This window comes from Furipterus horrens, unplaced genomic scaffold, assembly GCF_987537825.1.
Source record: "Furipterus horrens unplaced genomic scaffold, mFurHor1.1.pri manual_scaffold_3, whole genome shotgun sequence".
Classification (NCBI taxonomy): Eukaryota; Metazoa; Chordata; class Mammalia; order Chiroptera; family Furipteridae; genus Furipterus; species Furipterus horrens.
This window is the reverse complement of record NW_028327173.1, coordinates 189453807-189466703: the sequence shown is the minus strand read 5'-3', so window position 1 is coordinate 189466703 and position 12897 is coordinate 189453807. Positions and strand designations below refer to the sequence as shown.

Here is a 12897-nt window from a genome sequence, read left to right as displayed (position 1 = left end):
TAATTCATTTAATCCTCATAATAATCCCACGAGGTACATAAGACTGTTAGCATCATTATGTAGGTATGGAAACTGAAGCATAGAGAGGTTGAATAACTTGCCCTTGGTCATATAGTGAGTGGAAGAACCAGAATTCAAACCCAGACAGCAGCCTGGTTTCAGGGTTTGTGCCCTACCCCTATGCTATGCTGTCCCTGGACTGCTATGTCAATCTTTCTGTCTTACTCTGCATGTCTGCATCCCTCTCTCCAGCAAAGTAAAGCAGGTGATCTCATTTTCTTCACAGATAAATGGTGGCCCTCCGAAGTAAACCCCCTCAACTTGCCACTCAACTCCTTTACAAGTGTCTTCATTTCCACTCAGTCTCACTTCATCCCTCCATTTCAAGGATTTTGGACATCCTTCTTCCTGTATAAAACTTGCATTCTTGCCCCATTCCACCCCACCTCCTGGATGACTTTATTTTCTAAATTATTCTTCTCTTGCCCTGACCAGGTTGGTTCAGTGGGTTGGGCATCATCCCAGAAAGCAAAAGGTCAGCAGTTCAATTCCCAGTTGGGGCACATGCCAGGGTTGCAGGCCAAATCCCCGGTTGGGGGCATGCAAGAGGGAACCAACATTCTTTTTCTCTCTCCCTTCCCCTCTCTGAAATAAATAAATCAAATCTTTTTTAAGGAAGTATTCTTGTCTTTTTGGGGTCTTCAGTCTTCATCTTCCCACTAGCTTTTCCCAGTCAGCATATAAAAATGATCTGTTGTTGTTTAAAGGTATCTTCCAAGAAGCTTTACTGTTGGGAGAAGTTTCTTAAAGTTTAATAATATAATGATAAGTGGCTATCAATTATTCATTACCCTGTTAAATTCCAGGTATTGTATATATCTCTGATCCTTTTACCAACCCTGCAAATACTTTACGTATGAAGAAATGGAAGCTCAGAAGACTACATAACTTGCTTAGCTTATGAATAGTGGCACTGAATTCAAACTCATATTTTCCTTACTCCAAAGTTTCTTTTATTGCTGGTACATCATGCTAATTTATCACAATTCTTAAAGACATCCTTTGATCCTCTGCCTGTTCCCCATTGCCCCATAGCTCTCTTTTATGTAGAAAAGCTTTTTCAAAGAGCCTATTTAATACTCATAGAATCTTCTTGCCTTTCATTTATTTCTCAACCCATCCTAATCTGACTTCCACTTCTGTATTAATCAGGACCCTCCAGAGTAAGAACCACCATCTGTTTATCTCTCATATAATTAGATTTAGATTATATCTATCTATACATATGTGTAGATAGGGGTGTTGATTTTAAGAATTGGCTCATGTGAGCTCTAAGATGATTTCTGGTCAAGATGGCAGCATAGATAAACACAACTCACCTCCTCACACACCCACATCAGAATTACAACTACATTATATAACAACCATCACTGAGGACCATCAGAAATCAAGTCGCCAGGAGGACTGACAAAGAATTAAACCACATTCATCAATACTGGTAGGAGGAGTGGAGAAGCGGGACGGGTTGGTCCCTCACTTATATGTGGTAGATAAAAATTCAGGAGGGATATTTTGGGAGCAAGGAGTCCCAGCCCCATACCAGGCCCTCCAGCCCAGGATTCCAGTGCCAGGAAGATAAGTCCTCACAACTTCTAACTGAAAAAGCCAGTGGGGATTGAGTCAGGGGAAGAAACTGCTGGAGTTTCAGGTAGTTTCTGCTTAAAGAACCCATGTACAAACTTAGACGCACTCCCTCTGAGCTCCAACAGCATAAGGATAGCAGCTTGAAAGGCACCAGTGGCATACAGGGAAGAACTGAAGTATCTGGCATCAAGATAAGATCTGGGGGACAGCTTTCTCCCAGACAGAAAGGTGGGCAGAGACTGTTGCCACTTTTCTGAGCCCTCCCCCAGTGGAGCCACACAGCTGGCAGTTGGGTGTCATGTCTTAGACTCCATCAACCTGGCTAACACTGGCTGGCCCTGGAGATTCCCTGAGGCTCAGTCCTGCCCAACTTACTGGCCCATTCAAACTGTTAACCATGACTTTTCCATGTGAATGGCTGATCTTGGCTCATGCTTCACAACTTCCTAAATCCTATCAAACAGGCAACAGCTAAGTGGTCTCAAGCCTGGCACTGGCAGCAGCTTGGTTTCTCCTGGGAATCTCCAGGCCCCATAGAAATAGCAGTCATCCCAGTTAGCTTTATAGCTCAGGCATGGTGGCCCTGGGCGAAACAGGTGGGGGCTGACCTTGGCCTGCACCACCTGGGAAACCCAGAGCCTGCATACCCAGTGAACAGCTATAGACTGCATCAGAGAACCACATCCTGCTCCTGCACCCAGCTGACCCTCCATGGAGAGTGGAGGTTGGTGATCAATGGTCACAGCCAGTCCTTGCAGCTGACTGGCCTGGATAAATCCCTCCCATTGACCTGCCAATGGCAATTAAGAATCAACTACAAGAGAAGGGTGCACTCAGCCCACACAAAGGGCACGCCTCAAGTACCCAGCTTGGGTTATAGGGGAAGCTGTGCCACTGGACCCTACAGAACACAAACTACATTAGGCCATACCATCAAGACACAGAGTCAAAGCAGCTCAACACAATACACATAAATAAACATAGGGAGGTTGCCAAATTGAAGGAGCAAAGAAATATGGTCCAAATGAAGGGACAGTACCAAACCCCAGAAAAAGAACTAAACAAAACAGAGATAGCCATCCTATCAGATGCAGAGTTCAAAACACTGGTGATCAGGATGCTCAGAGAAATGATTTAGTACAGCCACAAAATAAAGGAGCCTACAGGACACCTACTACATTGGCCCATGCTATCAAGACAGGGAGTCATAACAGCTCTACCTAATACATAGAAACAAACACAGGGAGGTTGCCAAAATGAGACAAAGAAACATGGCCCAAATGAGAGAACAAATCAAAACTCCAGAAAAAGAACTAAACAAGAGGAGTTAAGGAATCTATCAGATGCAGCATTCAAAACACTGATTATAAGGGTGCTCCAGGAACTTAATGGGGACCTCAACAGCATAAAAAAGATCCCGTCAGAAATGAAGTATACACTAATTGAAATAAAGGACGATTTACAGAAAAACAACAGTAGAGTGGATGAAGCCAAGAGTCAAATCAATGATTTGGAACATAAGGAAGCAAAAAACAACCAATCAGAACAAGAAGAAAAAAAGAATCCAGTAAAATGAGGATAGTGTAAGCAGTCCCTTGCTCACCCATCATACTTTCAAGCCAGTACTTATAGAGCCCAGGCTTGCCATGTCCTGTATTGCTGTCTTCTGTCCCTATTTCTATCAGTTCCCTTCCTCCCTACTCCCACCTTGAACATCTAGGAAAATTATTTTAGCACCCAGTTCCATCTTCTCCTTTGAATAACCTCCCTCAATTTCACAAATAGATTTGACCATGCCTCTTTTCTGGCATCATTATACATTGTTTTCAGCTCTTACCACTTTTTTGGGTTTTTTTGTTTATCTGAGTGTCATCTTTCAGTGGGCTGTGAACTCAAGTATTTTCACTGTCTGGCATAAAATAAACTCTCATCAGATACATGGTGGTGATGGAGATGATGAGCTGAGTGGATTACACAGTTCATTTAAATAAGGACATGGCCTGCATACCGAGAAGTGCTGGGCTTGGACACACTCCAAGGAGAATGGTAGACACGTCTTTATTTTCCTTTGTCCCTTTAGAAGCTGCTGCTCCAAACTATGTACCTGATCCCTTTTGATGTATACTTTTTATGATGTTTTGATACCTATTCTCAGCCTTCACTTTGCTTTTGTTTTATTTTGTTTGTGTCCTTGGAGCAGTTAGAAAGAAAGGAAGCTGTTAAATTATTATTACAAACTGCCACTATCCCATTTTCATTTCATTACAGGAAAAATCATACATCAGCTTGTTCCCATGTGATTCTTATGTGCAAAAGAATTCTTTTCTCAGAAGTAAAAAGAATTTGTGTTATAATAACAATATTTTTCAACAGGTTTTTAATTCTCCTATGTCCCCAGAATGTCTCCATGCATTTAATGTCAAATTAAAAACTAAACTAGTTCTGTGTTAATCCTGAGAGAAGAAATAATGGTCTTTAAAGGAATAATGAAGAATTCTTCGGTTTTTAACATGAAAATTACAGGTGGCCAAGGGTCCTGCTATGTACATTGGGGGTCAAATGATAGTAGAATGGCCAGCATCTCAATTTAGATTTACATACTACTTCCTACTCTAAATACACTTGTAGAAGCTACTTGTGGTGTAACTCCTTATGTATTTAAATTTGTCTAACCCTTGGTTTTCTTGGTTTATTTTTTAAATGGGTGAAGAATCTACTTACGAATTCTTTGTCCTTTACGGAATGTGGTATCTTGGTTTTAATTCTATATGTCCCTTTCCCTTTACCGAATTTTATTGTATTATTTTGCATTATGTTTCTAAAATAATGGCTTTGGCTTGATTTTCCTGAATGTTTGTGCAGTTTGGTTTGAGTGTCTGGCTTTGGGCACCCGTCCTGGACTTCATGTGTATTTGTGGTTTTTGGAAGGCAGAAGTTATGTTTTCTATGGAAGATGACTTTTTAAAAATATTATATGTGTGTGTCTCTCCCCTCCTTCCTTTTTGTTTTTTCCTGAAAGACTGGAAAGAAAGCGGTTAAGGCTGTCCTGTGGGTATCAGCAGATGGACTCAGAGTTGTGGATGAAAAAACTAAGGTAAAACTTCTATAAGCTTAAACATAACTACTTGTATTTTTTTAATCCCTAATGATCCAATATAATGTCATTAAGCAGTTGTAGTCACTCTGTTCCCTTTTACTTTGTCTATTTTTATAAAGTTTAAAAAAAAATGTAATGCTTATTACATTTATTTTAGAGAGAGAGAGAGGGAAACATCAATTTTTGTTCCACTTACTTATGCAATTATTCATTACTTCATGTATGTGCCCAGACTAGAGATCAAACCCACAACCTTGGCCTATTGGGGAGATGCTCTAACCATCTGAGCTACCTGACCAAGGCTTTATATCGTTCCACTTTGTCCAAAGTACAATCTTCTCAGAATAGTTAGTGTTTAGGAAACCAATTTAGTTACTCATTTACCTGATAAAAAAATAAGATTCAGTCAACATTTTGCTATACATGACACAGCATGTTTGGTTTACCAAGCATTGTCTCTTAATCTTAAGATCTGAGTTCTATTTTTGTTGTTACATAGTTTTTTAAAATGTTTATCCCCACAGATTTGACGTAAAAGATGACGGACCTTTTACCACAGCTAAAAAAAATTTTTTTTAATACGATGGACCACATTAGAAATTTCTTTCTGTTCCTTAATAAAACACTGTATTTTTTTAAATGTGATATTTGAACTGATTAACCTGTTATGTAACTGAAAACCCAACTTAAGTGAAATCTTGAGGACTAGTAAATGGCTCATTTGGTTAACATTTACTTCGAATTCACACAATATATCAAATCACAGGTAGCATTTTGCACTTGAAAGAAAGTGATCCTACCCCTAAATAAGAATAGAGACAGATTCCTCCCTTAGAAAGCATATGATATTATCTAAGTATATAAATCATTAATTTAAATTTCTTAAGAGACCTAAAGGCTGGAGAAATTTTAACAGAACAGCAGATTTTCCCCCAAAAAACTCAAATGTTATTGGACCTGGGAAGAAGTTTAGCAGATAAAGAGCAGTTTGATGGGTAACTTGCCTGATATATTTTAAGTGATTTAATGCAAGGGGGGAACCACACCCTAAATAAAAAACCAGAATTATCTTCTGGAGGGCGGGCCCCTTACATGATAGTACAGGCTTCCCCTGGCTCAGTGAGTGTTCTAGGAACCCATCTTGTCAGTGTACCAGCTGGTGTTGTGAGAGGCTGCATTTGGCTTCAGTGAATTTTTTTTTAACATTCTTTCAACACCTTTGCCCATTTCATGATGGGTGATTTACAAGTGCACCTGCCCACACTGTGCTGAGTGTTCAGCAATTTTTGACCAAATACAACATGACCCCCATGCCCCACCCTCCCTATTCACCCCATCTTGTCCCAAGTGATTTTTTTTCCCCCTGGATGAAAATGTCCTCAGAGGGAAATGTTTTGCCAATGTGGAGAAGGTGAAACAAAAAATGGCAGAAGCACTAAAAGGTATCAAAATTGACAAGTTCAAAAACGATTTTGAGCAGTGGAAAAAATCTCGATAGTTGTATTGCATCAAAAGGAGAGTACTTGGAAGGTGACTGAAATTTAAACATGTAAGAATAAATACACAATTTTTTATAAATAAATTCCGGGGTTTTTTTGGGTCCCCGTTGTATAACTGCATTTTAGTTATTTTGACCTTTCATCTATGGCTTTTTCTTTTTTCTTTTTTTAAGTTCAAGAGAAGTGGTAGTATTAAATATACATGACTTTTAGAAACAATGATATTAGACTACTTTTTAAAACTTGGGAAGTTTTCGTGTTTTGGGTGAAATTTGTACATAGAGGCTATGTTTTTTAATTGATTTGTAAAATAGTAAGAAAGTGATGTTTCCCCCTGGTGGCTGCATTGGCAATAATGAGTTCTTTTCCACACGGAGTAACCCTGGCTGGTTTGGCTCAGTGGATTGAGCGTCGGCCTGCGAGCTAAGTGTCGCTGGTTCGATCTTCCAGTCAGGGCACATCAGAGAAGGAAAACTCTGACTCTAAAAAACCTCCGCTGCCTTGCGGCATACCTCTTCAGGGGAAAGGCTAAGGGAGTAAACCCCGACAGAAAATCCGGAGCCGGAGTCCCTGAGGCGGTTTGACGTTGTAGTCAACACCGGCAACTCCTGCGGCGCACCTGAAGCCAAGCTGTATTGACTCCGTCTTTCCCTTGGACCCTTCAGCTGCGAAGAGAGGGGGGGTCTGCTGCATGGGCAACAGCAGACCCTCCATATCACCCTGCCCAGGCTCTGTAGCTTCAGCTCTTAAGAAGCTACACCATCGTCTCTCGAGACGGACGGCTGCCGACGAATAATAGTAATTGTTGGATTGTCACTCTAGGACCCATTATGAGTGGAAAATAAATTTTATAATGTGTATAATCTCTAAAGGGCTCATATTTAAAATATATAAATAACTCCTATATATCAATAAGAAAATGATAGAGAACCCAAAAAGCAATCACTTTGCTAAAGAGGAAATTAATAGTAATCAAGGTTATGCAAAATAAAACTTTAATGAGCTGCTAGAATTGCAAAATTTAAGTGTTATATGGAAATTGGATTAAATATATCGATTTCAATATATTGCAAATTAGTTGAACATGGAATCTACTATGATAAAATTAGAATCAGCAAGCATATGTTTTAGAACATGAAGATGGCCCTGGCTGGTATGGCTCAGTGGGTTGAGCACTGGCCTATAAATCGAAAGGTTGCCAGTTCAATTCCCAGTCAGGGCACATGCCTGGGTTGCAGGCAAGGTCCCTGGCTGGGGGCTTGCAAGAGGCAGCCAATTGATGTTTCTCTCACTTCCTCCCTCCCTTCCCCTCTCTCTAAAAAATAAATAAAATCTTTTTTAAAAAAAAACATGAAGATAAAGTGAGGGAGGCATCTGGGCAAAGGGCCTCATGGGCTCTCTCTTAGGTCAAATTATTTTTTTTTAAGATGCTTCATAATACTTTATTTTACAGCTTCCTCCCACCCTGTTCTCAATCATCTAAGAATCCCAAGAGCTTACTCAGGCCAAAGAGGCGAATCCTGCTTCCAGACTCCTCTTGGTGGCACGTTTGAAATCATCTTGGGTTAAATTCTGAGTATTCAGACTGCTGGCCTCAGATCTAGCTGTTCTATAGGCTCAATGCATTAGATATAGGGATTTTTGCATTATGAAATGGACATTCTGTGTTTCTTTTGAGAAGCTTGAATAACCTCATAAGTTCTCTGTTCCTTTGTTCTTCCCTTGTTCTAGGACCTCATAGTTGACCAGACAATAGAAAAAGTTTCTTTCTGTGCTCCAGATAGGAACTTTGATAGAGCCTTCTCTTACATATGTCGTGATGGCACCACGCGGCGCTGGATCTGCCATTGCTTCATGGCTGTCAAGGACACAGTGAGTTCAGCATGGGTTTCATCATGACTAGCCCCAGTTAGCCAAGCTCCTTCCGGGTTGGCTCAGTCAAGCAGTTTCCACTACGTTTTTGACAAGTACCTGCTGTTACAGTTCTTAGAAGTGGCTAAACTAGCCTGCTTTCATTCCTTTTATTCAAGTAATCCACACTCTTGGTGTGACCCTGAAGCTCAACGGAACAAGATGATTAGCTGAGATCCAGGGTCACTAAAGGAAAGTAGAAGTATGCTGGTGAGGGTGACTGCTAAACTTTATTTGGAACTTTTCATTATTAGAACTGTTCTTAAGATTCTTACATGCATTTGTTTGCTAAGACATCTGGGTAGAAGATATTGGCATTGGAAAGGTGCTTAAAATTCATTTTCAAAGAGACTGTATTACAAATGACAGAACTAAGTTGGAGTATATTTTCAATTAATTAAGAAAATAGAAATACTAAATTATGATATAATAGAGTGTGCTAGAAATTGTTGCATAAAAGAAATTTTTGTTTTTGTCTAAAAATAAATAACCTAATACATCATCCTTTATGCAAATTACCCCAGATTCTTTAATCAAAGACAAGTCTCTTACATGATGATGATCTTAACTATAATTATAGTATAGCATTGTGTGTATAATTTCTGAGTTTTTATAAGTCCAGAATAAGGAAGTATAGCCATTCCTGAGGGCTACAACTTAATAAACTCCTGGAAGAGAAGTGATGACTGTACTCTAAAACTTACCGGAAGGTTTTTTTAAGTTCTTGGAGACAGTGGTATAAACAAATATTAAGAGCTTAGGCTCTGAGTCAGATCTGGGTTCCAGACTGGATTCTGGTTCTTACTAGCTGTGGTATGTGTGGCAAGATACTTAACGTTCTCTAAGTCTTAGTATCCACTTCTACAAGATGGAGATAATAATTGCAAAAACTTAGATAATGAATATAAGCATGGGCCATGGTAACTGATCCCAAAATAGTGACTATTGTTATTAAAGCTGTTTCTCCAGCTGGTAGGGGTGGTGCTTGAGGAGGGATATATCTTCGATAACCTCTGACCTAGACCTAAGGAAAAAGAATAAGCTTCCTTGGCCCATAGCTCTGTCCTTGTGACAGACCTGTGTGCAAATGCAAACAGGTTCTGAGACTCTTTCAGTACTCCCTCCTATTTCATGCTTCCATGCCTACCCTTGTATCATCCTACTAAAAAGTTACATGGAAATTCATGTGGGTTCATAAAGAGTAAGTCTGTCAGTCTTTAAGCAGTGATGTGAAATCTTACAGTTTATAGTCATGTGAAACCTTCGGGACAAGAAGCATTTCAAACATTGCCTCTCCTCATGATATCTGATATTGGCATATGAAATCCAGTTAAATTACTTGCTCAGAGCTATATGTAGGAACAGCTGCTTATGTAGTTTGATTTTGAAAACTACACAAAGGGTTCACTGTTGTCAAATATATCTTCTTGCTATTAACAATGCCAATAGTTATTACATCATATCTAACTTTTTAATAAATTTTTTATTGATTTTAGAAAGAGAGAGGGAAATATTGGTTTGTTGTTCCACTTATTTATGCATTCATTGATTGATTCTTGTATGTGCCTTTACTAGGGATCAGACCTACAACCTTGGGTTATCGAGGTGACACTTATAACCAACTGAGCTAACCGGCCAGAGCTCATCTCTAACTTTTTATTTCACAAATAGGGATATGGTCTAAAGTACAGATACTCCTCAGTGGAATATTTTGCAGGAATAAAAAAGAATGAAATCTTGCCATTTGTGGTATCATAGATGGACCCAGAGGGTACTGACTGAGTGAAATAAGTCAGAGGAAGACAAATACTGTATGGTTTCACTTACATGTGGACTCTAAAAACAAACAAACAAGCAAAGAACAAAATAATAACAGATTCATAGAAACGGAGACCAAAGAGATGGTGACCCTAAAGGAGGAGGATGGAGGAGATGGTGAAAAAGTGAAGGAGAATATAGTCAATAATATTGTGATAAATTTGCACAGTGAAGATAATTATTAGAATTAGTGTGGTGACCACATTGTAAAGAATAAAAATGATGAATCACTATATTGTACACCTGAAACCAGTGTAGCTAATATAATAGTGTATACCAACTATACTTAAATTTAATAAATAAAAAGTGATGAAGATGAAAATAAGTAAAATATAAATAACCCTGGTAAGAATAATTCACTGAATTTATTAAGTTTACTCTCGGTAATCAATCCAGTGTATTTTTGAAACAATATTTAGTTTATATAAGCCCTCCTCTCCTTCCACAGACAAATCTGTTTTATCTGTTATTCCTTTATAAGTAGTGTGGATGAAAACGTGCTTTAACTTTTGCATGTGTGTAGTTGGGAGGTAGAGCTGGGGTAAGAGAGCGCTAGAAGAATACAGTGAAGGGTTAGGGGAAAGCCTTTTAAAACCCCTGTGCTTGGCGGGGAGAGAATTCAGAAAGGGGCAGCTGAGAAAGCTAAGCCTTCATTTGCCTGACTCCCTTCTCAGCGCTGGAGTTGTTTATTTGAAGTTTTAAGTTTGCACCTTTTGTTCCTAGACATGTTGACAGTATATTTAAGCTCCTGAAATTTACCCTGCCTTTCCAGTGGTTCTTAGAAATGCTTGGTAAACATTCCCACCGCCCTAAACAGCAAAGAAGAGTTTTGCACTTCAAGACTTAGGGCTTGGAGCCTCAGTAGTGTGTCCTAAGCTGGTGGCCAGAGCTGCTGGAATGGAGGCAGCCTGACTAACAAGAAGGTCTCAGTGGCTGCTCACAACAGCACAGGTTGCTGATGGTCCCTTTACTCAGTGCCTACTACAGCAAAGTGTCATAAGCATTTCCAAAATAATTTATTCATTTAAGTTGATTTGGCATATTAGTATATTAAAATCCAATTTAAGCTGGAGTTCCCAACATGTTGCCTTGTGTAAAAACAGATGTATTTGTGGTCCAAGCTCATTTGTAATTGTTGGTACTGTAACTCTAAAAACATTTTGTGAACCTTCTGTTATGTACAGGGTGAAAGACTGAGCCACGCAGTAGGCTGTGCTTTTGCGGCCTGTTTAGAACGTAAGCAGAAGAGGGAGAAGGAATGTGGAGTGACTGCTACTTTTGATGCCAGCCGGACCACTTTTACAAGAGAAGGATCATTCCGTGTCACAACAGCCACTGAGCAAGCAGAGAGAGAGGAGATTATGAAGCAAATCCAAGATTCCAAGAAAGGTACAGTCTGTTCTACTGCAATGTGTGTTTAAGTAAGCCATTTTCTCAGTGGGTTAATATTTTGAAGCTGTCAGGGCTAAGTTTTCTCACAAAGAGAACTCCTAGCAATATATGAAGACCTTTAAGAACAAAGCTTAAAATGTAAACAAAGTCCTTCCTTTAGAGTGGCTTGTTTAGTGACTTTATTATGTTAAGCTATCTGGAGAAGCTGAGGGTGCAGTTGAATAAGCTGCAGAGACATTACACCCCGTGTTTAAAAACAAAATTGGGAAAATCTACTTCCTGGAACAGATTTTTAATTCCGATGCATCTGATCTGTGAGAAGTAGATGGTATCACATCTTAAAGTAAGAAGTACAAATCCCAGGGTTAGGCTGCGAAGGACCCTCTGCTGCGGTGCTGGGTACAAGTGCAGGCAGAGACTGATTTCCCGGGGATACTGTTCATAGTAGATTATAACTGTATTTTAGTGCTTTAGTGAGTAAAAAGTCCCTAGATTTTGAGAAGGTAGCCCCTAACTTAGCCCTGTTAACTCAGTGTGTGATTTCTACAGAATGAGTTTTTTTCAGGTACACCTGGCAGCATAGCAGAAATGCCTGGACAAGCATTCCAGTTACTCAGAAGGCTGTTGCCTGAAGTTGGGTTGGGTGTGTTTTTGAACTAAGTGGTAGGGCTTGGGGAAAATGCTTTGCATTTTTGTGTGTAGCTGGGGTTGAAACAAACAAGGAATATTTTGGAATCAAGCAGTTCAATTTAAATATACATTAACATAATTTTGCTAATTTTTTACTATATTCTGTCAGTTCTAAACCATCTGTTCTGGGTAACATCATTTTAATAACCCAAACAGCTTTAATTCTTAAATTTAAAAAAGGAAGATACATATTTTTATTAGAAATTAGTGATTGTGATTTTTTTCATTCCTTATAAACATTTGTACCAGAATATCAAAGAATAAAAAACACCACACTATTTTTTATTAGAAAATTTAGTATGTACAGCTATTATTTAGTGTGCTTCAGTGACCTTCTGACTGGAAGTATGTTCTTCAAAACCACCAGATAATACTTTGGGCTACCCACAGCAACTGCCAAAGTGCTTGTGTCTCAACAACTGCCAAGGATTGTGAGGGAGGGGAGAGCTAGAGATTTCCCACATTCAAATTGGGACTCAGCTGGTACTCACATGGAAACAGTCTTATATTTAGGTTTATTCCAATTTAAAATTTCACTTCTGTATGCTTTTATTCAAATGAGCCACAATGCATATTCTTTATGATGGAAAGACTCCTTTATGACATTCTTTAACATCTAATCAAAAAGTTATGCTTATTTAGTCGTTTCTGACTGCCACTCCCAAAATCCTCTCCCCCAAGCAAATAAGCAAACATTGAAAACCATAAATCATCATTCCTTAAAGGACCTCACATTAGTTCATGCATGCTGTTTGTTTAAATCTTGTTCAAAGTCTTAAATTATGAATCACTACATGAGAATCAAAGATCTAATATTTGTGTTATAGTAGATATGTCATGTGACAT

The 12897-nt window shown here is 39.1% G+C and overlaps 1 protein-coding gene across 11 annotated transcripts in view; it reads left to right on the top strand.

Moving 5' to 3' along the window:
* NUMB (NUMB endocytic adaptor protein) overlaps positions 1–12897 on the top strand; it is a 136452-nt gene that overhangs the window by 115938 nt on the left and 7617 nt on the right. For all 11 annotated transcript variants that reach the window (XM_090271106.1, XM_090271108.1, XM_090271112.1 and 8 more), the window contains 3 exons: positions 4664–4738; positions 7972–8112; positions 11154–11358. In XM_090271106.1, coding sequence (XP_090127232.1) covers positions 4664–4738; positions 7972–8112; positions 11154–11358 — 421 coding nt within the window. The remainder of the gene's footprint in view (positions 1–4663; positions 4739–7971; positions 8113–11153; positions 11359–12897) is intronic.